The following is a 23,821-nucleotide window of genomic DNA, read 5'->3' as shown; positions in this document are numbered from 1 at the left end:
ATTCCTTCATGCTTCAAACTGACATTCAAGGTAAATTTCTCAACAAGCACTGTCAAGTGTGCATCATTTCCACAAAGGATCACGATAACATATGGCTTTATCAAATATGAGATGAAAATATTAAACATCTCTTGGAATGTCCAGATAAATGTCCTTGTGTAATCAACAAACTCAAGTTCTTCCTAAGTTGTAAGTCTTTGTAACTTCCACAAGTTTTCTAAGACACAAACAACATTCAGAGATATACCTTCCGAATGCATACGTAAGTGTAAGTGCCATATAAAAGCATCTTTCCCACACCTGTTTTCAACCTATCTTAAAATCAACGTGGTCTTGATTGTCTCTGCAAGAAAGGCACATTTCATATACATATTCAGCAAGACAGTTCCAACAATCACATTAATTTCAAGTAATCCTTTCTTTGTTATCATCACATCCATTCCTTGGCCTTTGCTAGCAACACATGCATGTCCACCTATTTTCAAGATACAAATCAGAGCTAAAGGATTGAGAAAGATACCCTAATCTTGCATAAGCTGAACATAATTCTATGAGTCTTTATCTTGGCCATTCTCTACATATCCTCTAATGAGTTAGGTACAAAGCACCACATTTGAAAGCCATGTGTAAAAATGTTATTATTTTCAGCTTTTAATGAACTCATCCATTCTGATGAAGCAAAAAAAATTGTTCCCTTTCTATATATCTCCCATGTTGCCACGTGCTTTCAACAAACCAGAAAATAAGTCATAAAGGTCTTTCTTCTTAGCCCAAGCCTTGAGATTGCACAAAATCTCAGTTATTTCTTTCTTTTCAACTACTCATAGACTCCTAAGACAATACCAAGAACAATTATACATAGCCACATGCCTCATATCGGTGGAGAAAATGCCCAAAGAGGTGGTTGATAACTCCAATGTATACAACAATTAACCATGTGGAATACATTCATCCTTTCCCATCTCTTCTTAAAAACCTTTTTCTTTCGAAAGACTACATCTGAATCACCCTTGATGGCGTCATATTCTCCTTTTAATGTATGCACCAAGGCCAACCAAATCTCCTTGACTACATCCACAACATTCCATTGGATAGTTAAATTTGTTCTATAATATTACACATGGAAGTTGCATGTGACATTGGTTGCAAGGTTGTTGATTTCAAATTGTATCATTTCACTCAATAGATAACTGTCACTTTCATAAATTACATTGTGATATATTATATGTAAATAGACAATAAATTTATCATTGTACCACTTCCAAAAGTGGGGTACTATTTTTATATTCTCCACAATTACGGTTAATGAAAGTCAACCTCCATGGAATTTTGTTTTGCAATTTGGAGTTGGATACCAAAGCAAGAGATATAGAATTCACATATTGCCATGAAATTATTTAGATCTAAATTCGACTATGTTTTAAGAAACCATGTATGCATGCGTAGTACGTCTTTGAAATTCTAGTAAAATAAAGCATTTTTTAATATCTCACCAAGATGAGAATCAAAGAATGCGACATATTACCTATTTCAAATGTCCCGGTGTTAACCTTGCTTTGACACAAGATTTTACATGGAAACCCTAAAACAAGGATAAACCATGGAACCCTCAGGGTGCCAAAACTTCCGTATAACAAAGTGTATAGATGGTTACAACCTTCCTAGATCGCTAGGGGAATATCTAGAATCTCAAGGCAATAACCTTGACACAAACTTCGCCGAGTAGAGTAGAGGGAAACCACGTAGACAATAGAAAGGGGAAAACGCAAAGAATGGAACAACTTAGTAGCCGATTTCAGGCCCTTAATCAGCCTTTTTGCTGATTTCAGCCTTTCCGGCCGTCTTCTCCCATTGGGAGGGACGCCAACATAACAATTTTCCCATTCAATCGCCTTTAAAATATCCTATTTTCCCATTGAATCTCCTCTAAAGGAAGCATGGGCAATAAAGTCCCTAAAATATAGAACCCAAAGACAATGAGCTCTCTTGCTCATTATTTTGCATTTACAAGCTTTGTGGGCGGATGGAAAAGTTATTCTCTCTTTTCACAAGAATGCACTATAACTTCCCTTTTCCAAACAAAAGATAATGACCATGGTCACAAAAGAGGAAGAAGATGGGATATGCAGGAGATAAAAGATAGGAGAAAAATAGAAATGCCACAAATTGAATACATACCAGAAGAAATCATGAACATTGCATTACATTTACTGGGGAGTTGGCACAACCAAAACAAGGATTTGCTGAATTTTATGCAAAGAGAAATACTTATACCAATCTGATGGTATTTTTTTAGGGAGGTAAATCCTGATGTCATCTTCTCCTTAATTTGTAAGTGTGATTAAAGGAGCTGCGTTGTTGCCCTTCTTGTTCACATTCACGGATTTCTTAAAAGCTTCAATCACTGCTGCTAGTGCAACCTCTGGATAATCATCTTGATGACCTAGGAACATCTCGGCCACCATAGCCGGAGTGACGGTATGGTTCCCACACACCACTTCCTCGAGCTCCTTGAACAAATCCGGGTGGGTCTCGGGCGAGGCTCCGTTCAGGTAATTCTCTGCGAGCTTCTTCACGACAGCGAAGCTGCAATAGGAGAGGAGAAAATGTACGTCCATGCGGCCAGGCCTCAACAACGCAGAGTCGAGCTTCTCCTTGAAATTGGTGGTGAAGATGAAGATCCTCTCCTCGGCGCAGCCCGACCACAAGCCATCCGTGAAATTGAGCAGCCCGGAGAGCGTCAATTTCGATGAAGCTATGGCATCCGATTTGTTCATGGGGGTTTCATCGGATGATGTGGTGGGGGTGGTGGTGGTGGTGGTGGTGGTGGTGGGGGTGGGGGTGTGGTCGACCGAGGGGACTTCCGGAACATTCCCCCGGTCCGTGAGACTGAAAGAGCAATCAATGTCCTCTATGACGATGATTGACTTGCGAGTGGTATTCATGAGGAGCAACTTGAGTTCGGCATTGTCAGTCACATCCGTGAGCTCGAGGTCATAGACATTGTAGTGGAGGTGGTTCGCAATCGCAGCGATGAGGCTGGTCTTGCCCGTGCCAGGTGGGCCGTGGAGCAGGTAGCCCCGCTTCCATGTACGCCCGAGCCGATGGTACAGCTCCCGGCTCCGGCAGAAGGCATCGAGATCATCTAGGAGCTGGCCACGGAGGTGAGGGTCGAGGGCGAGGCTGCTGAAGGTGGAAGGGTGATGGAAGGGAGTAGATTCCCAATGCCCGCAGGCTGAGTTTTTGTAGATGTCGAGCTGCGTGTTGCGGCGTTGGATGTCCATGGCGGTCCGCGTGACATGTTCCAGGTAGTCGGGCACCACTGCCGACCTGGCCGACTGCGGGAACTCGAGCGTGAAATACGCCTCGCTATCACCAGACTCATTCTCCTCTTTATTATCCCTTTGCCTCCGCCACTGCACGTCGACCCCGCGGAAGGTGTCATGGAGGAGCTCCCCGACCGGGAGCCGAAACCCGATCTGGCCTTCTTCGTCCTCCCGCATGACATCGAGGCAGTTGTGTTTGTGTAGGGCCTTGTCAAGGGCACCCACATACGCCAATGAGTGGCGGTACAAGTGGTTTGTGGTATAGCCCTCAAATCTCTCCGGAACCCTAAGAGTGACGACATTCGAAGGTTTGTTGCGATGGAGTAGCCAATCCCAGAATGCTTGCATTTTGTCATCGACCCATTGGCGTAGGGGCGGCGGGAGAAGCCTCTCGAGAAGGGCATACATGCCCATCCAGTACATGGCCATCGACACCACATCCATCCTTCTTGCGCCGGGGCGATCCCATTCATCAAGATCCTCCCCAAGTTCCGGAAGTTGTTTAAATGGATCACACAATGTGGCCTTGGCCTTTCTTTGCCTTGTCTTGCCCCTCTTTGTTCTTTTCTTCACGTGCAATCATTGCTTGCCCACATTGTACATGAAGTACTGTAAAAGCAACCCCACAAAAGCAAGCACAAAATCAAAAAGCAAAAGCAAGATGCCTCAATGTCTTGGTGATAATACCTTGCTTGTACGGAAGAGATCCCCCACCCAACCCATCCACATTGTAAACATCGCGGTGAGCTTTCCTTTCTTTTTCACACCTGACAGTTATATAAAAAACACAAGCACATGTACCCAAAACACACACTTGCACATAAATGCAAATACAAATACACCACTCGCTCCACACATGATACACATTAATATGAACGAGCTCATACCAACAAACCACGCATATAAGGACATCACTCACACTCATGTTTACAAGTACACTTGAGAGAGTAAGTCATACCCACGTGCACGAGGGAGCGTACATGTGCATTGAGTGAATTAAACCAACATACTATTGCAAATTCCTCTTCTCATGCAAACAGAAGACAAGGTTTGTCAAAATGTTCTAGCACACACAATCATAAAATGCAAGCACATTATCCCATGTAGAAAGAGTGTGCTTACAAGTGCACCCGCACAAAACATGAAGGAAAAGATCGTTAGAAGCACAATGATGCCATCTCATATTCACAATATCCCCACCCTTCAAGGACAATGTCATTGACAATCCATCTTCCCTAGTTAAGGTTCGCCATGGTCTTGCTAAACATTCGCTTCTACAAACAAGTCACATAGCGACATGCCTTGATTTTAGAAACGGTGTTGCTATCCCACACAGAAAGCATGTGTTGTTTAGCAACTTGTGAGCCTAACAATGTTTCCACATTGGAACATGTCATTAAATGACATGTTGCATAACGACATGTTTTTTAAGGAAAATTTAAAATATAATGGGGGTTCATAATCTCGCTTTTGATATCCGCATTTCTTCTGCATGACTGAAGGCAGGAGCCCGACTCGTTGAGCATGTAAGAGCCCAACCACCAGTAATGATTGCTTGGCAATGATCATACTAACTTCCATTTTCCACTGGAAATAATCACAGAAAATGATGCTCATACTAAGAAGATTACTAACACAAAATTCAATCACACACAATAGTCACAGAAAATAATCGATCATACTAACGTCTATTTTCCACATAATTCAATCACACACCCTAATCAAAGGAAATAATTTATTCCTATCACACCCAAATGGATTGGGCTAAGATTACTTCTGATCGATCACACCCAAATTCAATCACAATGCATCATGGAACTCTTTGCCATGACGGAAGAAGATGAGTTGGAGGATACATCATCATAGTCCACAACATCATTTACATTTGAGGATGAATTGGAGATGACCATTGAGTCGTTTGTATCCGAATGTGAAGAAAATGCGATGGATCCTTTCATGTATTGTTCCCCCAGGTATTTTGCATTCACAAGAGGTACGTATGATTTGAGGGTTGAAGATTTATCGAGACAAGTTAAGGTAACATTAGAAACATTAAGTGATGTCGCAAGAGGTGCACCTCTCAATCTCCATGCATGGAGGCGCACGAAGAGTCGACTCAAGCTAGGGAATGAGAATGCAATCTATCTTAAGGCATCACCTAATCTACAAGTCATATACGTAGAGAACTGGAGGGAGGTGGTATTGGCATCACATGGTAGCACCTCCCATCACCCATTGACAAAGACTCTAAAAGTGTTAAAGAGACATAGGACTTGTGATCTTCGTGATCATAGCATCACTAGTGAACATTGTGGTTGCCAAATGGTGTCAAAGGCAACACCAACCGACATGGTGGGAATGAGCGTCGTCAAATATAACACTCCCATAGAAGTGATCAAGATAGAATTCCTTAAGTTACATGATGCACTCACGGATGTTCAAAGAAAGTATCACACATGCTTTCGGAAAGGAGTACAAAAGGGTGTGTGCATGACTAGGTATAACTGTCATCGTGCTGGTGCGCCTCGACGTGTTCATCCTTCCACTCATTGGCGAAGGGGTTCATTGAGATGTGAGTGTAGCTTCCATATCAAAGTTAGAATAAACAACGGAGTTGACTATGGGTCCATGACCATTTCAATAAATGGACCTCATACTGGTCATGTTCCAGGTAGTAGACAGGATGTGTACCATTTGCCGGCACACCCAAATGTCATAAGATGTTGCAAAGATGACCTATTTGATGTTGTGTGTGCTTGGCATGTGGCATGTATCAGCATGAGTAAGAAAGCATATCGTAAGTTCAACGTTAGTCCATTAGAACTTGGTAGTTATAGGTTCTTTATGATACCAAAGGAGGTCCTAGCTTAAAAATCAAGAGTGTTATGTCAAATGTTGATTGGTCTTTGATTATGCAAGATGCATATGCAATCCGGGATCTTCGAAAGGTGGCTCATGTCCAACCCTACTTGCATGATTCCTCCAAAACTCCAACCATGCAACCACTTATCTTGGGGCTTCAAGATCAATCGATGTTAGAAATGTGTGAGAAATTGTCACTACACAACTCTTGGACAATTGACTCCACAGTTAAAACAAACCAATTCGGGTTGCCATTATATATAGTTGTTGCCCCAAAGCCATGGGAATTAGGATCCTGTTATGGTACATGATTAAATGTAGTTCTAATAAGGGGTCAAACCATGAGCAAGTCACATAAGAAAGTTGCTTGAGAGTCATATTCCCAAGGATGCCCAAGGTGAGGCCAAATGTGATAGTGATCAATAAATATTGGACATCATATAATGGCATAGGTAATATGGTTACAATAGACCATCAATCTTGGATTATTGCAAATGCGCAACGGGCGCAAACACATTGTCGGCCTTTGTTGTGTTAGTTCCACACCCAAAAATCATGGGTGGACAACTTGTTACCAAAAGTAAGTGCGCTTGAGAGAAACCATCTTTATCAATGGATGTGGTAACTCAAGCAAAGCATTACGGAAGCCGCATTCAATGCAATGTGTGAGGAGTTAAAGGTAAAATATGCGGACAAGCCCAATGTTTGGCTCAATTGGTTTAGAATATTGAGCTTGACATCTCCCACACTATAGTATATGTCTCACTCCAATGCTCATATTGTGATTTCCAATTCCTTGCGAGTAAGTGTATGCATTTATTAAGAGGTGCATGCTACACCTATGTGGGTCATTGCCTTTTATAGCTCACATGGCCCAAATGTGAATGGGTCATATCATAGAAATAGAAGTGGAGAAAGAGGTCGAACCAGTCAGGGAGACAAACCCTACATCAAATGAGATGGAATCATGGAAGTCCAAAATACACATGGCCAAGTAAGCTATTCAATGCCTCAAGCAAGGGTGAGGATCCTTTGATTGTGCAACTATTTTGAAATGTATACAGACATTGGAAGATCTAACTAAGACGGTCTATCGTGTTGGTGCACCAAAATCCACCAATGAAGAAGGTGGTAGATCCATAAGTCAAAAGCAACAAATTAGTGCAAAAAGAGGAGCAACACTCGACATCTCGCAAGACACTTCCCAATCCCACACTAGAAAACTACAAAGAGGTGCAAGTCGGGGTTGGAGGCGATTGCCGATATGTGAAACTGAGAAGGTTCGGTATCTGCATTGTGACGGCTTGACCTTGACTTCAAGAGATTCGAATGTTACATGTTGCAAATTTTGTGGCTCTATTTTGCCATCATCCCCACAGCCATAATCTCTGCTTACATGTGTTAGAATTTGGACTTTTTGTTCTCCGAACTCAAAACTACATATCTTGTGATGTTAGAATTTCATCTTTAGGTTTTTTGACTTGGAATTTGGACATTTTTGTTCTCCGAACTCAAAACTACATATCTTGTAATGTTAGAACCATTTTGGCATAGAGAATTTGTGTAATTTGAAGTTTTAAGCTTTAACGTAAGTGTAAATTAAAGCTTTAAGTATAAAGTTGATTTGTTATTTGAAGCTTTAAGTTTTAAGTTTGATTTGTTATTTGACGCTTAAATTAAGTTTTAAGTTTTGTGTAATTGGAAGTTTTAGATTTTTTAGAGGGATTTTAGTGTAAGATTTTGATGGCAAATTTTGGTTTCACTTAGAATTTTTTATGTCTATTTTTGAGTTGGGGTCTTGATTTGAATCGGGCTCCTTCCTAAGTCTGTCGAGCTAGTGATTTCAGTTGGGCTCTTGCCCTAAGTCAATCAGGCTCTTGGTGACAAAGCCTGTCAGAGAATCGAGCTCCTAGTGGCAAGCTATCAACTTTTTTGAGTGGACGCTTTTTTTTATCTACATCGGACAATGCAGATTGCACGCACCCTCGCCTACGCACCGCACCCTACATCATTCATGGCGGTGATTCCCTCACCAAGCCTCTTAATGATTTGGTAGCTATTAGAGACAAGCTACACATACATTTCTACATTTCTACATTCATTCAATCATACATTTATACACTCTCACACATTCATTCAATCAAACATATGCATACATTCACGATACAAACATTTACACACAAATTCAAGCACACATACATATATAAATTCATACACTCAAACATAGATTCCCACATTCATTAAATCGCCTTCATACCCATATACATACTTGCATACATATACATGAATTCATATATTTATACACATTTGGATACACACACACATTCATGCATGCATGCATATGTACATTCATTCATACAGCCATTCATTCAATATATACACATCCATACGATCATTAATTTATACACACATACATACATCTTGATATGTGTTTTAGGTAAAAATTGAGCCTTTTGATTATTTATCAAAACCATTCCAACACACCTCTTCATGTTAAGGAATCTACTCAGGATTGAGGCTTTCAAAAGATGAGCATAAAGAGAAGATGAATGCCATAAATGTTTAAATCAATTACAAATAAGCACTCTTCATTTTTTTGAGTCGGCATTGACCATGACAACGCCAACACGTGCATCACCAACAATTTAGACTAGTACTTACACATCCACACCCACTGTTACTAAGAACACTTGTAAGCAAGGTTTACAAAATCAACTTTCGAACATGATATCTTTCTTGACCATGAGTTGCAGTTCACACATTCTAGGTAAGTGCATTGTTTATCACAATCTCAGCTTACTTGGTTCACATATTAATTCCTAATAGTAGTTACATGTTGTCAAATGAAAAGGGGTTCAAGTTAACAATTCCTCCATACCAACTCAAGCAAATCACAGTGGTGAAAGGTATGTATTTCTCTACTTTAGGTATATTCTAGATAACATTTACAAATTTTTCCAAATTTTTCCTTTTTCCTTTGAATAGGATGTACCAAAGATGTCTCAAAATTCATAGCGAACTAACTTCCAACATGGCCTCAAACCTTCTATGTGGATCGATGGACATGGATCCACAAGGTCATCCTCAAAAAGACACACCATGTATCCTCGATGAGAACCTTGACTTGATTCATCTAGGAAGTAGGTGGTTCCAAAAAGAGGTAATGTGACATCGCAGAGTCATATCTCCCTCCAATGGAGACCTATTGGAAATAAGTTTACAAGTTTGTGACATATTATCAATGTTACAATATTAGGCCTACAATTAGTACATCCTAGTTTCGTAATGTAGGGATCAAGATGATATTCGTAAGAGTTTGGGACAAGATGGCAAATAAAGATGGTCTTAAAGGAGATCATGTTTCTCTTTCAGGATACATAGTATTGTTGGAGGTACAATCTTTTATATTCTTCACTATAATTAATTTGTATATAGTTAATATTTAGATTATTAATAATATATCATTTAGCATTAATATTAAAATGAGTCTTCGAGAAATCACACCCCTAAATGTTGCTTTCACTAGAGACCGCCCTCCCCACACTCCTATTGCATATCCAAATATTATAATGTAAATATTGAATTTAAAATATGCATGCAATTTACCTTCTAAGGTTGTATATATTAGCCCCCCTCATGAACTCATCTCGTCTATGGGCATTTCTTTTGAATTTGCTTATACCCATGTTGATTTCTTGTTTGTCCTTAATTAACTTTTGTCTCTCCAACTCTATAATCTCTTATTGGATTTGTAATTTGATCTCATCGTCATCATCTAGATTTCTTGAAAGATATAGTGAGTGATAGAGATACTAAGTTTACTTGCAATTTTTTAAGTTACGCAAATCTTTAAGAAACGAGAAACTACTTTGAGCATGAGTTTCACATACCACCCTCAATCTTATTGACAAACAGAATGAGTTAATCAAATCATTAAGGATATTCTTCAAGTATATGTCTCCGAGAAGCCTACCAAATGCAATAATATCTTCCTATTTTGGAGTTTGCTTATAAAAGTTGTAAGAATACATCAATTGGATATTGTCCTTTTATGTTGATGTAGGGTTTTTAATTGCATGGCCCAATTTTTGTGAACGACCGGCTGAGAATCCCATAGGGGATTTGCAGCCTGCTGTGGAGACCATACCCCCCAAAATAGGTGTTAGGTTGCCCCTTAACATGGGGATCGGCCCGAACATGGGCGTCAGCGTCACCGCTTTCGGATGAGGATCCTAACGTGGAATGTACAGGGCCTTGGTGGAGGCCGACAACACCAAGAGTGTCGAAGACTTCAGGAGGAGCTGAATCCCCTTAATATAGGGGGCCATATTGACATATTGCTTTTGTAGGAACACCACCTCTCGCAAGAGCAAACTCAGAGCTTAGTAAACCCCTTGTCGGGTGGGTGGACCACATGGTGGTCAGCTGCACAAGGTGACCTCCACCAAAGAGGAGGGGTCTGCATCTCGATCAGCGATAAGGCCCGATACGAAGTAACATCATCTAGCACGTTGGTGGAGGGTCGGGCCTTATACGTGCTTCTGAAATGGAATCACCTACAAGTTGGGGTGCTAAACATTTATGCCCCTAACTCAGCCCCCGAGAGAGCAATCTTTTGGAGGATGTTAGTGACAACATTACCTGATGCTGAGGCTTGGGTAATGGCAGGTGATTTCAACATGACTAAACACCTGGGAGATAGGAAAGGAGGGACCCAGAGGCCTATTTATGGTGCAGAGCTGGATTCATGGGCTTTCCTAATTGGCAAAATCGGGGTGAAGGATACATGGGGCTCTTCCCTTAGGAGAAGCTCACATTCACTGCACTTTTCCAGAGCCGTCGGGAATGTTAGGGGCGGTAGTCTTGCACGGCTTGATCACATATACATCAGCTCATCCCTCAAAGAGCTTGGGGGCGCCTTTGCTATCTTGGCAGGTCTTACCTTTTCAGATCATCAACCGGTGAGACTAGACCTTAACCCACCCAACGATAGCAAGGGTAGTCTCAATGTGAAGATCCCCATAAAGATCATGAAGAATGAAGAGGTGAAGGCCGGTTTACAAAGTATATGGCAGGACACCATGAGCAGTGAATCAGCCAGCGAAGATTTGCAAAAAAAATTGGCCCTCTCCTCCTCCTTCTTACAACAGGAGACCAAGTGCGCCCTCCAGCATGTTAGAGCCATTGAAACAAAATTAAGGCCGTTGCGGCAACGCAACGGCTGCTACAGGTAGACCCTGGTTACACTTGGTCTAGAGCTAAGCTGGAGGAAGCAAAGATGAAGGTACAAGAAAGGACTTTGGAGAAGAACCGAATGTTGTTTCGAAGAAATGCAGCATGGTGGGCTAGAAAAGACGACAAGGTCAACCAACATTTCTTTCACTACAAGGCACCCAAGGGTGGTGGTGGACGTATACAAGGGTTGCGAAAACCAGACGGCTCGATAACGGAGGACAAGACTAAGATTCTGGAAATGGCAACACAATACTATCGTGACCTCCTCGCACCTATGCAGGTGAGGCAACACACGGAGCTGGCTGAGCGAGTGATGTCTTGCATTCACCCCAAGGTAACCCAGGCGATGGAAGTTGTGCTCGATAGCCCCATCTCTCGTTTAGAACTCTCGAAGGCGCTTAGGGGATTGCGAAGGGGTGCATGCCCCGGCCCCAAGGGTCTCTCACAAGATTTCTTCGAGATTCATTGGGAATGTGTCATCCCATCTTTGGAAGCCGGAGTTCAAGAGATTTGGTCCTCAGGAAAGATGCCAATTGGTTTGGCTGAGGGGATGATATATCTCATCCCCAAAGCATCAGAGCGAAGCCTAGAGTTGTGCCAATGGCGTCCAATCACGATCCTTAACACGGCATACAAGATACTCGCTAAAGTCCTAGCTCGACGGTTAGCAAGCTTCTTACCGGACATCATACATGACAATCAAACTGGATTTGTCAAGAACGGGTGTATCTTTGATAATGTGGTGCTTCTTTGGGAAGCTATGGCATTGGCCGGCCGCTCCGTATCGAGCTCGGCTATTCTGATGTTAGACTTCGAGAAGGCCTATGACCGGGTGTTATGGCCCTTTTTGTAAAATGTGATGTGAGCTTTGGGCCTACCTCAAAAATGGAGGAATTGCACTTCTGCACTCTACCGGACAGCTACGAGTAGCGTGCTGTTGGCTGGTTCTAGGGGACCCGCCTTCCAACTACAACGCTCAGTGAGGCAAGGTTGTCCCCTAGCCCCATATCTCTATCTCTTTGTAACCGAGGCTTTCTCCGCCTACTTACAAGCACCAACCAGCGGGCTGCGGGGATTGCCCATCCCCAATGCGACTGAAGATTTGTTGTTATCTAAATATGCCGACGATACGGTTCTTTTCTTGCAAGGTGATGAGGAGAATCTGCAACTGGCTGAACATCTTGTCGAGGACTTTTGTCAGGCGGCTGGTGCCAAGATCAATTGGAATAAAACCCAAGGCCTATGGTTCAGCGAACGAGAGAAACCAAGATGGCAACCCCATGCCGATTTTATGTGGGTCCCTAATGGGACGACGTTCAAGTACCTTGGATTTACGATGGGGAGGTCAATCCCCAAGGGAGCGCAATTGGCCCACGTACAAGCCAAAATAAACAGGAAGTTGACCCAATGGAGTAGATCTAAACTATCCTTCACTGGTAGGGTCCTTGTTGCGAACCAAGTGTTGCTCGCTACCATGTGGCACTCAGTCTCCTGCTGGATTATGGACCCTGCAGGTCTGCACGCGATTAAGGTTGCCATCAGGGGGTTTATATGGTCAGGTAAGGACAACCCAAGGGTTGCTGCCAGAGTGTCATGGTGTTGGTTAACGCAACCGCAGGCCAAAGGGGGGCTTGGCCTCATAGACCCCTTAATGCAAAGTCGTTCATTGATGGCTAAAATGGTGGTTCGCTGCCTCCTGCTAGCTAAGGGGTGCAGGAAGGTACTTCTTCGCAACAGGTTGCAAGCAAGGACTCCCAAGTATGGTAGGCCTTGGCCCGACTCCTTGAATTGGTGCTGCACGAGCGGAGTCCCACCCAAGCTAGCTTGCCATCCGGAGGACAGGGTCGCAAACTCCATCTTGCGGGCATGGTGCCATCTATAACAACATTTGGTCAAACACACCCCGGAGACATTGACTGAATGGACTAGACAGCCATTATTCTGGAATCCTCACGTGCGAACAAGTGACGACACGATGCTAGGGCAACTTAAGGGCCTAGCATGGGGAAAGCTGGCACAAACAGGCCTCCTATCTATAGACGATTGGAGACGCATGGCTGTTTCAGGAAGAGCCCAAGAGGACCTTTTCCCTCCCCTCAAGGGAGCTACGAAAATGCGGAGACTGATAGCTGAGGCAGTTGACAGGGTTCCGATGGGGGAGGCGAGAGAACCTGCATGGTTCGGTCTCTTTGACGAGGTTGGAATGGTCAAGTTGCTAAAGGGTGTGAGTGGATCGGGGAGAGATACAGTTTTTGGGGACAGTCAAAGCAGGGGCTCTTGGCACCCAATCTGAGTGGTGGCACAGGTTGACAACATCTGGAAGACAGACCCAGATGTTGCTAAGGTGGAACCCCATTGGAGGTTAAGGGTATATGGTTGTCGCCCCCTTGTCGATCTAGATTGGGACCCAAGGGATTTCAAATGGAAACATGATGATAGACTCCATCACTTCTTCGATTACACCACTAAATTGGGTCAGACTTTGCAGCTACAGCTGGGCAGCCCCCTTCGCAATGGCTGGCGAACATTGGGCATCCCCGATGAGGCGCTCATTACCTTTTGGAAAGGTCTCTGGCGCCTCCACATGCCTGAAAAGATCAAGCTCTTTTGGTGGCAGATCGGTCATAATGTGGTGCCCGTTGGTGAATGGCTAGGTAAACGCGGCGGCCCGTTAGGCTGCCCACTGTGCTCTCGACCTATTGAGACTCTAAGACATTGTCTCTGGGATTTCCCTCAAGCTCAAAAGATCTGGGATAGAGCGACTCGCCTCCTTGCGGCATGTGAAGTTGAAGGAACAGCCTCGTGGAGCGCTGCGGCATGGATTGGTCACTCGGTCGAAGGGTGGACGGACACCGTCAATGCGGATAGTTGGTGCTATGTATGCAGAGAGGATAAATCGTCAAGATCTGTTTTGAAAGAAGCTTGCAGCCCGCATCCCCTAGGTTTCCAGAAATCTGGATGCTGATTGCAGGTTTCACCTTGTGGTACATATGGAAAGCGTGTTGCCTCAAGGTTTTCCAAGGTACGATACGGCCCCCAGAGGAAGTGATCATGGACATATGGTTCGCGATTATCAGCTGCCTACGAGGGCAACTGGAAGAGATTTGCAGCCACTCCAACGACATGATCTCTGCCCGGTTGCGCTTTTGGCAGAAATGGAGGAACACGCCTATGGTGATGCAAGGCAAGAGTGGCCCAAGGTGGAATTACCAGCCCCCACGCTAGTTGTTTCCTACTCACCTGCCACCCTCTCTTCGTTGTAGGCCCCAAGAGCCGACTCATACTAGGCAACATTGAAGGCCATCGCCTTAGATATAGGTAGCTTCTTACATTAAGTTAGGCCGCAAGTCATTGTAAGTAGGTTGATCTTCTTTTACTTGATCGGAGGAAGACTCCCCGATGTGTGTATAAGTCTCCTTGTAGACTCTCTATGTAATAATCCTTCCTAACTAATGGGAAAGTAGCTTCATTTTGAAAAAAAAAAAAAAAAAGTTACTTGTGTTTTCTTGGTTATTATATAGCCTAGAAATTAGAGATTGTGCCCTCAATTTAATCACTTATTTCGTTTAGGGTTCAAAGAGGTGGGACATGTAGTTGTGGCAAGGTCTCAAGGAATTTTAGAGTTTGTTGAAGCACGACAATTATTATACATCTCTCCCAATTATGTGTTAATCTAGCAACAACTACGAAATATAACAGTGATGCAATGTCCTTCATCTCTACAAACTAAAGAGAAATTTTGGGTTGATTGGTGTTTATGGGATCAAAGAATGGGTCAAAGAATCTTTTTACAAGGGACTACTAATCTCTTGTATCATTGCTTCATTGAGTCTCCTCAACAACTATCATCTAAGCATGAACATGGATGGAAGATACATAGCACTAATTATGGATGGTGGCAGATCTTGAAACATAGTTGGCATTCTAGATTGCCACTTGTAGAGAGTGTTGATTTGGGGTGTCACTTTGGTATTACCTCTAAAACGTCGTGGACTAGCTATAGGCAATTGTTTCTTTTGCATTGTCAAAGTGCAAGATAGTAATTGTCATTTCATACAATGTTTGATTGTTCATCATATTTATCGTTATCTTTCTAAAATTTAGCAAGTTTTATGACATTGTTATTTAATGCCAAGACAATGGGTGTCTGTACAATTCACGTAGGTTGACCCGAAATTAGAGTTGGGAGACCATTTTCCTATTTTTTAGATATTGGAGTTTGCTTAGTAATTGAGATATGCTTAATAATTGAGATATGTGCAATGCTTTGTATTTAACGGTGGGCATGCGGTCAAAGAATATCTACACATATTGAAAGGAGTATTAAGATAAGTTCATTCTAAATTGTAAGAGCCCTTTGGCTTGTTTGTTTATGGTTTCTTTGTATAGAAACTAGGTTCTATTTAATTATGGCTACAGAAGTTGGTGCATTGAACCCAAAAAACTTTGGTGACTTAGGTTCAAATTTCATCATATTAGTGAACTTGTAGCACCTTTATGAGGGTTTGTCATTTGAAAGCCCAAAAGTCCAAAATAAGTGTAGTTCTGAAACCTAATTATCTTCTCTTGCTCTGAAATTTTCTTTGTTTAAATCATTTAGAATAGAGCTTCTAGTAAGCTCTAAATCAAGATAAAGTTCGCACATCGGAGTTTTGTATGACTAGCTTGTAGTTCAAAAGGTAGATTGTTATCTACAAGATAAAAAATGCAAAGAGAGGCTTCGCAAAATAACAACAAAACTTTCACACTCTCATATCCTTAGTAAGTCATTCTTCTTTTATTTATTCTTGTCTAGTCTTCAATCAAGGAGCTCTAAATCAAGATAAAGTTCGCACATCGGAGTTTTGTATGACTAGCTTATAGTTCAAAAGGTAGATTGTTATCTGCAAGATCACAAATGCAAAGAGAGGCTTCGCAAAGTAACAACAAAACTTTCACGCTCTCATATCCTTAGTAATTCATTCTTCTTTTATTTATTCTTGTCTAGTCTTCAATCAAGGAGCAAAACCTTTACACTCCGCATTATATAAGGTGATGTTTGATTACCTACTATGGTTTATCTTCTTTACAATTGACTAGGATAAATGGGTTTTGGTTTGATGGGTCTCCAAAACATGCTACAACATATACATAGGAAGCAATATTGTTTTAACAGCTCTTACAATCAAGCACTACAAGCACCTTGACATGGATGGAGTTCCCTCATAAATTAGCTAGTCTTACAATAGTTTTGAAGGTTTACTTTGTGATAAAAACCCTATAAATGTAGAATGTCAAAAAAATGGGTTTTGTATCGTTTTTAATATATAAAATGGGTTTTGTATTGTCTTGTATTGTTTTTAATATATACACTACTCTCATGAAAATAGTGAAAAGAGTACTAGAGATGTCTCAAATGTTGGAACTCTATTTTAGAGAGATCGTTGTCTCATTACATGCATATTTACATCTCCCTATTAAAATGGACTTACAACTTTCTATTTGCATAACCTTCCTACACTTTGAAGAGTTACACATATGTGGTGCTAAAAAATATAAGATGATACATATTGTACAAAGTGGAAGCATGGTGTCTCATGAAGGTGAAACAAAATTAAAACAATTATATTTTCAATAGGATTTGGTATAAAAAAGAGGATTACAAAGAAGATGTGAGGGATGAAAGATAATACTAGAGGCACGATGCAAAGCCAAGAGGCACCCCATATGTTGTCTTTCATGGATTGTTCCTTTCTCTAGTCACACAGAGAAAAACATTGTACATGAGAAGGGGTGTTGTGGTGCTTTATGGATTCATGTTGGTAAATTATTCGAAATTTGGTATAGAAAGTCACTCTAGTTTACCATAATTCTGATAATGCCACTCTTAAGTTTAGCAATTTCCGAATATACCACATCTAGAGATTTAACTACTTTACATAATCATCAAATCATCATAAGAGTAAAAATTAGCAACTAATCACCTTAATAAGATACCCATATTGAATATTGTTCTGCTTTTGTTTTAGCTTTGGGGCTTTCTACATTCTGAAGTTTCTAGTTTTTTTATTGAGAGATCAATTTGTATTTATCTTTAGTCAACAACCAACAGCATTTTGCAGTATTAGTGTTGCATCCACTAGTAAAGTACACATGAAGTCTTGGGCGAACTTTAAGCATTTCTGAAGCTTTAAGTCTTTCGCCTTCAAACAGTAACACTGAAACTCCAAGCCTTCATTCATTCTTCAATCTGCTTCTCTTGGCAAAAACCTTCAAAAAGTTAAGCCCTAAAGACATCATAGACGTCTTGCAGAGGACATGGATTTAATCTACTACATTGCATATACAACAAGACATGATGCATTGTTTCCCTTCAAACCAGTATTCGCTGCCTATTGCTTTCTAATCTTAAGTAGTTGAGTATAAGATATATGTATAGTAGACAAATTTAGGTGTACTAAATCTACAAGTATACTTTAAGCATTTCTGAAGCTTTAAGTCTTTCGCCTTCAAACAGTAACACTGAAACTCCAAGCCTTCATTCATTCTTCAATCTGCTTCTCTTGGCAAAAACCTTCAAAAAGTTAAGCCCTAAAGACATCATAGACGTCTTGCAGAGGACATGGATTTAATCTACTACATTGCATATACAACAAGACATGATGCATTGTTTCCCTTCAAACCAGTATTCGCTGCCTATTGCTTTCTAATCTTAAGTAGTTGAGTATAAGATATATGTATAGTAGACAAATTTAGGTGTACTAAATCTACAAGTATAATTAGGTTGTGATCCTCCTCAATACTGGCAACAAATATCAATAAGGATTAGTTTGTCTTATAGTAGACTACTAACTTCTCCCATTCTTATTCCTCACTCGGACTCTACATCTGATACACATGCCCCTAAGGAGCAATGTATAATACATTGTGCTATGCACACTTTCAATGTCCTGCAGGATTAGGATTATGTTCTGTTTATTGTTTATATAAATTAGGATGTTTGCAAAGTTGACAACCTTTTCAAAATAGACATTTAAATGCTCCGGCAGCAAAAAAGTTCCATTTATTATGGTTCTCACACGATCATGATTAGACATAAACTTTGATGGGTTACAATACTAAGTTTCCGGCTTCGTGAAACAGTCCAGATCCTACCAACTATACCCAAACTTTACTTCAAAATATTCAAAAGATGTCCCACAAATGAAAGACTGCAACATCTCTCAATGTCATACAACTTGTATATGGGGGGGGGAGGGGGAGGGGATTCCTTCCCAACATAAAAATTGAATAGTTTTGACAAGGCTATGAAATTGGAGTCACTAAACAATACATGTTTCATGAATCATCTGAAAATAATCCGAATCACAAATACATTAGGAAAAACCTTAATCAATGTGGTCTGTTCATCTCAAATCAAACTGAAAGGCAAGCCTGATTTTCTCATTCAAGACAATGTCAAAAATAGTTGAAAAAAAGATTCACTAAGATCCCGATATATACACCACTGACCTCATCTTCTAGGAACAGTATACTACTAGCTGAGAAAATTGATATTTTCCCCGGAGGATTATGCTCTTATTCTGGGTTGATTAACTTTACTCAGTCTTGTTTTCTTGCTCTTTCTCCCCTCGTCTGCCACCGGAGTTGTATTTCCAGTTTTTGCTTCAGACATCTTATACTTAATCGGATCAATTATGACACCAGCATCTTTCACAACCTTTTTTGCGAAAAGAACAGTGTGAAATGACTTTATGTTGTCAGAACAATAATTCCAAATTTACATAAAAAAAGAAACTTACTGTTGGACGAATCATGTCACGGAATGCTTCATCTGTGTTGAATTCACGCCCCAATGGCATTCTGATACTTTTTTCAAAAAGCTCTCTGGATTTGAACGGGAATGGTACAGACGGAGCAAGGAACTTCTCAGCCTATCAGAATCAAACACAATCCAAAACAACACAGATTACTTGTTAGACTAATGATATGTATCACGTTAGAGATACAATGGATATACTTGTACCTTCTTGTCCACCTTTTCGCTGATAATAACATGTTTCAGCTTGAAATCTTTGCGCTTCTTCAGTGCCTCATCACGTTTTCTCTTCAATTCCTCCTGCTCCTTCAAGATCCAGGCAGGCGGCCCTTTCTTCTTCTGTACGCTAGTCCACTGACCCCATCCTGGAAGATCTGGATGAGCTTCACCCATTGGGACCTCTTCATTTAAAGCATGACTTTTTAGCTGTTCAAAATCTGCTTCAACATCGTCCCCTGCAAATGCACGATGGACAAGCTCTGCCTGTGATGCATTTCCTGTTAGGGGTCTGAACTCTTCTTCGCCCATCCCTTCATCCTCATCCTCGTCCTCACCCTCATCCTCATTTGAATTGCTATTAATTGATTGGTACTTTCCAGGTTTGCCAACAGAGACCACGTCCACATTGATAGATTCGGTATGAGCTTTCTCGACCTTTTTTTCTTGCCTTCCACGTTTCCTTGAAGACATGTCCCCAGCTACAGCCACTGACTCAATACCCACAGAAGTTATATTTTCCTTCCTTGTACTTGTCAACAGATGGAGATTATTAGATAGGCTTCCTTCATTCTCTTTCCCAAAAAGCCAAGGCCTATCTAGCACATGTGTAAGCCCACCTACTTCAAACTCGTTGTGAACGCCATTAGATTCTTCAGTGAATTTGATTGATTGTTCTTGGGGTACAACTAGAGGTAATGTATTGCAACCAGGCTTCACACCATTTCTATCCACTTTAGTCTTCCTGTGCTGTAATGTGTTTCTATTAGTCGGCACCAGAGAATGGCCCTTCTGAACCTTGCTTTCATCACTGCTGCTATCTCCTTCAATAAGCATCTCTGGTTCTTGGTCATTGCCATGGGGAGTCAGCTTTGCCATTGTACCAAAAGAGATCCTTCCTGAGGATCGATTGACTTCCAGTGTTTCTTGGAACTCGAAACCACCACAGGGATCATCATCATCATCATATTCTAGCTGTTCTAACTGTTCCAAAACAGCAACAGCCTCATTTGCAGCTTCTTGACGTTTTTTTTCAATTGCTCGAGCCTGTAGAAGAACAAGCACATGTTCAAAGCTCCCAATTCAAATACATCCATTTTAAAAAATAACTTACCATAAATGGCAGCGAGAAGAGCCCAGTAGTTGGAATCTCTGCTTCTGCATCTCCTTCTAGCACTTTCAGTGTCTCCATTTTAGTTTTGGCCAATAACTTCGTCTTCTGTTTAGAAGGAAGCCCATCGCTAGCTTCGATTGCATCTGATGCAGCATCTTCATCATCTGAAGAATCATCACTTGAGCTAGCAATATCAGTCGAATGCATTTTTCTTGTCAAAGACGTATGGGCCCGCAGTTGCTCGGCAATGGCTTCCCTGGTCCCATCATCTTTTGCCTTCAAACCTCTCTGAATGATCCTCTTCGCCCACTTTGAAGTATTCTTGTGCTTTAACGTCATCCTTTCCTAAAATCAAAACAAGGAAAACACACATCATGAGAAAAATGACCTTCACAATATCAAGATATCATCATAAAACATACCTGAACCCCAGTTAACTCTTGACAATAATAAAATAAAATTGTTCAGAAAACAAATCATACAAGTAGAGTAGCTGGCAAACCTGTGCTCTTTTAAATTCAGCCTTTAAAGCTTCCTCTTTCATAGATTCTGCATCAAACTCATTTTCACCACTGGCTTGACTTCTCTGATCCTTCTGTAAAAGCCGGTGAAAGGCCTTTGATTTTATTTTCTTCATCCGCTTAGCTTTTGCTTCATGATAGAAAAGAGCACTGCGCATTTTCGCGAGCCTTTGCTGACGCTCCTTCACTTCGTTCACCGAAACCTAAGAGAATAGTTGTAGAATACTCAGGACACAACATGCATACGAAACATATGGCTATGTATTCTAAAAGTATTCTAGCTTTTCTTAAAATACTAAGAATACATATTCCAAAGACAAAATGCATTAAATACATAGAATAGGGGTAGAATATGTATAATACATTAAATACTTCTTACATTTGTAATGCATCTAACATTTGTTGGTCAATATTATTTTTTCGGAAATGTTAATTACTTGTGCAGTATGTGGAAGACATGAAACATTTTGAAATGGCAATTCTAAAATGTAGAATGTGTTGAATACCTCACAGTATTCTAGGATGTATTCTAGGATGTATTCTAGAATGTATTCTAGGATGTAATCTATACAAAAGAATGTGTTTTTTAACAACCATGCCTACGAGCAAACCAGAGATGTGTGTTATGTATGCAATTTCTTACCTTGTTAAAACCAAGTTCATTTTCCTGTTCCAATGCTGAGGTGGCAAACCCATTTTCTTGTAAAAGGGAGGCCACCTGCTTTTCGAGATCAGTACATGGTTCAAACTTTGAAACCAGCTCCGCAGTGGATGTAGCGGATAGCTCTGGTCTCTGAGTGAAGACAAGTGTGGGTGCCTCTCTGTTAGTCTTCACTATTTCCTGCCATTTCGAGACTTCTTCGCTTGTTTGCTCATAACCAGCCTTTCTGTCCACCCTCTCTTGGACAGCCTTAGACAAAGGTGCATTTACAATGCTCCCCTTCTTGTCCAACTGGTACATTCTCTTACGAAGTGATCCAAATCCTGTTGTCCCTTGTAGGGGAGCTATCAGATCCTCCACTGTGATTAATCCCTGCCCATCACTCGCATTAGGTGTGGGATTTATATTGAACTCTGATTCAGGGAAGGCCTCTGACAGCAATTCAACATGGTCCACCTTCTTTCCTGTCAAAGACAGAGTTAATAATACACTTACAGGTCCACAAGAGCTATGAAACCTGGTTAAATGATAAGGAAACACAATCACAATTTAAACAAAACTTTGGAGTTACAAGTAAAGGAGAAATATACTCTGATTCTTGTCATTTGAAGTTTTCCGAATATCCTGGACCATCCTTTGATGCCTCTCATGATCTAAATCGTCGTCATCATCATCATCATCATCATCATCATCATCATCCTCATTATCATCATCATCACCACCACCACCATCAATATCATCGCTATCCAACTCCTCATCACTGTCATCCTCATGATTCACATCAGCCTTGCTTTCTCCTTGGCAGAACATGTCTGACTCCTCTTCACTGTCATCACCTACATCAAGATCAACATCATCACTATCTACTTCTTCAGTGGATTCTCCATCGCTGAGTTTGTCGTCCTCGCTTTCCTCCCCTTTCCCTCCTTTCCTTATTTTTTGTTGATTCTTTCTTTCCCCTTTCCTCGCAATTGCCCTATTTCTGACCTGATTTCCAATTTCTTTCCCATCTGCTGCAGTTTCATCGATATCCTCATCCTTTGCCACACAGAAAAGAAAACCACACAACTTTGAATTCATGACCAGAGTAGATTCTTCATAGTTATATACATACAAGAATGCATGGTACATTAGATGCATAAATGTGGGTATGTATGTGGACAGAAAAAATAGCAAAAAATAACAGATTTCAAAGGTACCTCAAAGTCGGAAGGAAGCTCGTATTCAAGTCGTTCAACATCATCGAATCGACGGTTCTTACAAGAATCTTCCGGAGCTTCGTCCTCTTCATACTCATACACATCCGACAGATGGGCCTCCAGTGCCTCCTCTTCTTTCTCCTTGTCTAGCAGGTGGAGCTCCCTGCGCAGGCTTTCAGGGAGGCGAGGGCCAGTCCCTTTCCTCCCATCGTCTGCATTGGAATTCCTATTGTTATGAGTCTTCTTCTTCGACGCCGTCTTCTTCGTCTTCTTCTGCTTTGGATTTGGATTTGGGCCCTGCTCTTTCTGCCGTGGGGGAAGGCGACGCCCCATAGCTCCAAAAGCGCGAAGACGGAGAAGATTAGGGCAGGGAAGGAAGCAGCAGGGGAAGCAGGGGAGGGCTTCTGTCTTTCTGTCTAAACCTTCTTCTTCAGCCTTCAACCTTCATCAGAAGAACATACACATATATGATATACATATCAATATGTATGTATGTATGTATGTACATGATTCTCATTACATATGTATATGTACATATTGTCAATTTGTATGTATGTATGTATATACATATATGTATATGTATAGTGTATGTATGCTCATTTCTATTTGCAACCAAATCATAATCATTAGGCTTGGTGATGGTGAGGAAATCCATCGTGGACACAGATAGTGTAGGACACACGTTTTGAATGGCGCGTGCGATTTGCACCATTCAATCTCTGTCCACAAAAAGCGCGCACCTAAAACCCAACCTGGGTCTGACGCGCCTCTCTCACATCTAACCCGGGCCTCACAATCGGATCTATCACATCTAACCTAGGTTTAACAAGCCTCTGTCACATCTAACCCGGATCTAACAAGCCTTTGTCACATCTTGTTAGGAATATGT

General features: G+C 41.3%; 2 protein-coding genes across 2 annotated transcripts; both read right to left on the bottom strand.

Moving 5' to 3' along the window:
• Positions 1 to 2,155: 2,155 nt before the first annotated feature.
• Positions 2,156 to 3,855, bottom strand: LOC147854711 (AAA-ATPase At3g50940-like). Its single transcript, XM_087330868.1, has one exon. The coding sequence runs from the start codon at positions 3,768 to 3,770 to the stop codon at positions 2,325 to 2,327; it is 1,446 nt and encodes a 481-aa protein (XP_087186994.1). The 5' UTR covers positions 3,771 to 3,855; the 3' UTR covers positions 2,156 to 2,324.
• Positions 3,856 to 18,712: 14,857 nt separating this feature from the next.
• LOC147854710 (U3 ribonucleoprotein (Utp) family protein) lies at positions 18,713 to 23,325 on the bottom strand. The gene is made up of 8 exons (XM_087331104.1): positions 22,933 to 23,325; positions 22,324 to 22,771; positions 21,716 to 22,197; positions 21,054 to 21,275; positions 20,552 to 20,896; positions 19,429 to 20,484; positions 19,205 to 19,336; positions 18,713 to 19,122 (listed from the first exon to the last, which is right to left on the bottom strand). Exons 1-8 carry the CDS (start codon positions 23,263 to 23,265, stop codon positions 18,973 to 18,975), a joined length of 3,168 nt encoding a protein of 1,055 aa, XP_087187230.1. The 5' UTR covers positions 23,266 to 23,325; the 3' UTR covers positions 18,713 to 18,972.
• Between the last annotated feature and the right edge of the window lie 496 nt (positions 23,326 to 23,821).

This window comes from Azolla caroliniana, unplaced genomic scaffold (genome assembly GCF_043228905.1).
Source record: "Azolla caroliniana isolate FFs.n. ecotype wild unplaced genomic scaffold, voAzoCaro1.0.p SCAF_15, whole genome shotgun sequence".
In the NCBI taxonomy this organism is placed as follows: Eukaryota; Viridiplantae; Streptophyta; class Polypodiopsida; order Salviniales; family Salviniaceae; genus Azolla; species Azolla caroliniana.
Note: the sequence above shows the minus strand (reverse complement) of the source record. Positions and strands in the feature narration are given on the sequence as shown.

Bases quoted from the DNA above. Each gene is read 5' to 3' on its own strand.
- LOC147854711 (XM_087330868.1), bottom strand. From the start codon at position 3,770: ATGGATGTGGTGTCGATGGCCATGTACTGGATGGGCATGTATGCCCTT.
- LOC147854710 (XM_087331104.1), bottom strand. From the start codon at position 23,265: ATGGGGCGTCGCCTTCCCCCACGGCAGAAAGAGCAGGGCCCAAATCCA. The intron at 22,772-22,932 runs GTACCTTTGAAA...TGTGTGGCAAAG, and splicing joins AGCTTCCTTCCGACTTTGAG to GATGAGGATATCGATGAAAC. The intron at 22,198-22,323 runs GTATATTTCTCC...TGTCTTTGACAG, and splicing joins TTCAAATGACAAGAATCAGA to GAAAGAAGGTGGACCATGTT.